This window comes from Sesamum indicum, linkage group LG7 (genome assembly GCF_026168435.1).
Source record: "Sesamum indicum cultivar Baizhima isolate 11 linkage group LG7, ASM2616843v1, whole genome shotgun sequence".
NCBI lineage: Eukaryota > Viridiplantae > Streptophyta > Magnoliopsida > Lamiales > Pedaliaceae > Sesamum > Sesamum indicum.
In genome coordinates this window covers 1,970,291-1,972,736 of record NC_142663.1, presented here as the reverse complement: position 1 = coordinate 1,972,736, position 2,446 = coordinate 1,970,291, and the positions used below count along the sequence as shown (strand labels likewise).

At 44.5% G+C, this 2,446-nt stretch overlaps 1 protein-coding gene across 1 annotated transcript; it reads left to right on the top strand.

Moving 5' to 3' along the window:
- Window positions 1-223: 223 nt before the first annotated feature.
- Window positions 224-1,103, top strand: LOC148787443 (uncharacterized). Its single transcript, XM_088882753.1, has 2 exons — window positions 224-401; window positions 475-1,103. Exons 1-2 carry the CDS (start codon window positions 224-226, stop codon window positions 1,101-1,103), a joined length of 807 nt encoding a protein of 268 aa, XP_088738879.1.
- The last annotated feature ends 1,343 nt before the right edge of the window (window positions 1,104-2,446 follow it).

Below are 2,446 nucleotides of genomic sequence, written 5' to 3'. Positions count from 1 at the left end.
TTATGGATGTTCAAGTGGTCGAATGCAGTACTCAATTCGCCCATTGCCGAGTTCATGTACATTCACTAAATGAGATAGTCGCCATTACGGTTATATATAGAGCAACAGGGGTGGCGGAAAGAAGGGAGTTGTGGGATGCTCTTGAAACTATTGCGGTATAGAGCACTGATATTCCATGGCTTATTGGAGGGGACTTTAATGCAGTACGTGATATGAGCGAAATATGTGGAGCCCGGGTGCCATTCGAGTGGCTATGGAGGAATTCAATGGCTGCATTGATAACACAGGACTACTACCTTTACCAATGCAAGGAGAGTGGTATACGTGGCACAACTACAATGCTAACCCACGAAATGTTCTATACGTGTCTCACAGCATGAACCTCAGATCACTCTCCATTGGTGCTGAATGGGGATAATAACCAAAGGTATGAAGGTATGTTTCGATTTGATAATTACCTCACGCTATCTCCAGAATTTATCCCCCAGGTCCAGCAGATTTGGCAGCACAACATTGTTGGAACTCCGATGTATGCAATAACAAGGAAACTCAAAGCACTCAAAACGGTTTTTCGAGAATTGAGGAGGAAGAAGGGAGATTTATCGCATAATGTCCAACTGGCTAAAGGGTTCCTTGAGATGGCACAACAGCTCGTTACCACTATTAGGCAGGATGAGCTATTCTTACAAATAGAACACTGCTGCCGATTAGTACTAGCCAAAGCAGCCGAACTTGAGCAGGTGATGTTGCAACAGCGAGCAAAAATGCAGTGGATGAAAGAAGGTGACCAGTGCTCCCGGGTGTTCTTTCGCAAGATTGGACAAAGGAGATCGGTGAGGAGAATTCTACAAAACAACGATGAACAAGGAACAACGCAAACTAACCCCAAGGCCATCAACGAGTTTGTTGATTACTATCATAAACTTCTTGGAGGAGATAGGCGACATGAAGTGATCAATCTTAACTTCCTTAGACCCTGGGCGCGCCATCTACTTAGCGACGAGGAGGCCAATTCGTTACTTGTGCCATTCACGCCAGCAGATGTGAAACAGACATTATTTGACATTGCTGAGGATAAAGCGCCGGGACCGAACGGGTATTAATCAGGTTTCTTCAAAGCGGCATGGCCCATAGTGGGGCAAGAGGTGTCAGTAGCTATACTCGAGTTCTTTCAAACGGGGTATCTGCTGAAACAGACTAATACTACACTTTTGGCGCTTATACCAAAGGTACACCCCCCTATGACTATTGGTGGATTTTGGCCTATATCTTGTTGTAATATACTGTACAAGATTATCACCAAGCTCATGGTCCAACGATTAAGTATGCTGCTGGATAAAATTATAAGTCCGTGCCAAGCGGCGTTTGTGCTCGGACGAAGCATTGGAGACAACATTATGCTAGCGCAAGAACTATTCATGGGATATAACCAAGCACGTCTCTCTCCTTGGTGTGTGTTGAAAGTTGACATCCGGAAGGGATGTCAGGCATATGACACGGTTAAATGGGATTTCTTGGTTGCAGCATTGAGGTTATTCGGCTTCCCACCTACATTCATGATGTGGATTGAGGCTTGTATTACAACACCCTCCTCAATAGGGATAAACGAAAAACCCCATGGATTCTTTCAGGGGGCTAGAGGACTTCGGCAGGGTGACCCTCTCTCACCTTACTTATTTGTGCTAGTGATGGAGGTCCTTACATCTGAGCTTTCTACAACTAATTGATCAAGAAGAATCATTCACGTTCCATTGGAAATGCGAGACAGCCAAAATCTTCCAGCTAGGATTCGCCGACGACTTACTTCTATTCTGGCATGGGGACATGGAATCTATTAAAGTATTTAAGACAGGGTTGGATCGGTTCGGAGATTGGTCGGGACTCAGGCTGAACGTGCAGAAAAGCCATCTCATAATCTCACGTGCAGCACAAGGATTACTTGAGGAGATGTTTGCCATGCTAGGATTTCAAGAAGGGGTCTTACCAATGGGGTACTTGGGGCTTCCCCTCTTATCCTCTAGACTAAAGATTGCTGATTGTCGGCCACTGTTATTGAATATTGACAAACATATAGCTGGATGGGGAGGTATGAACATCTCTTATGCAGGCAGAGTACAAATTATCAAATCTGTACTCACATCATTGAGCTTGCACTGGGCATCGACGTTTATCCTTCCAAAGAGAGTTATTAATGAAATTGAGAAGAAGCTGCGTACCTTTTTATGGAAGGGGACATCAACCAGTGGATACACCAAGGTAGCCTGGAAAGATCTTTGCCGACCAAAGGATGAAGGAGGACTAGGATTCAAGGATATATATATCTTGAATCGTGCACTAATGACTAAAAAGCTATGCAATATCATTAGATGCGACAGAACTTCGATTTGGGTAGACTGGCTTTACCAAGGATGGCTCCGTGACACGTCTATTTGGACAATCAAGGAAC

Excerpts from the sequence above, each read along its gene's own strand:
- LOC148787443 (XM_088882753.1), top strand. The coding sequence starts at position 224 with ATGTGGAGCCCGGGTGCCATTCGAGTGGCTATGGAGGAATTCAATGGC. Across the intron at positions 402-474 it reads CCTCAGATCACTCTCCATTG|AATTTATCCCCCAGGTCCAG; the intron begins GTGCTGAATGGG and ends CGCTATCTCCAG.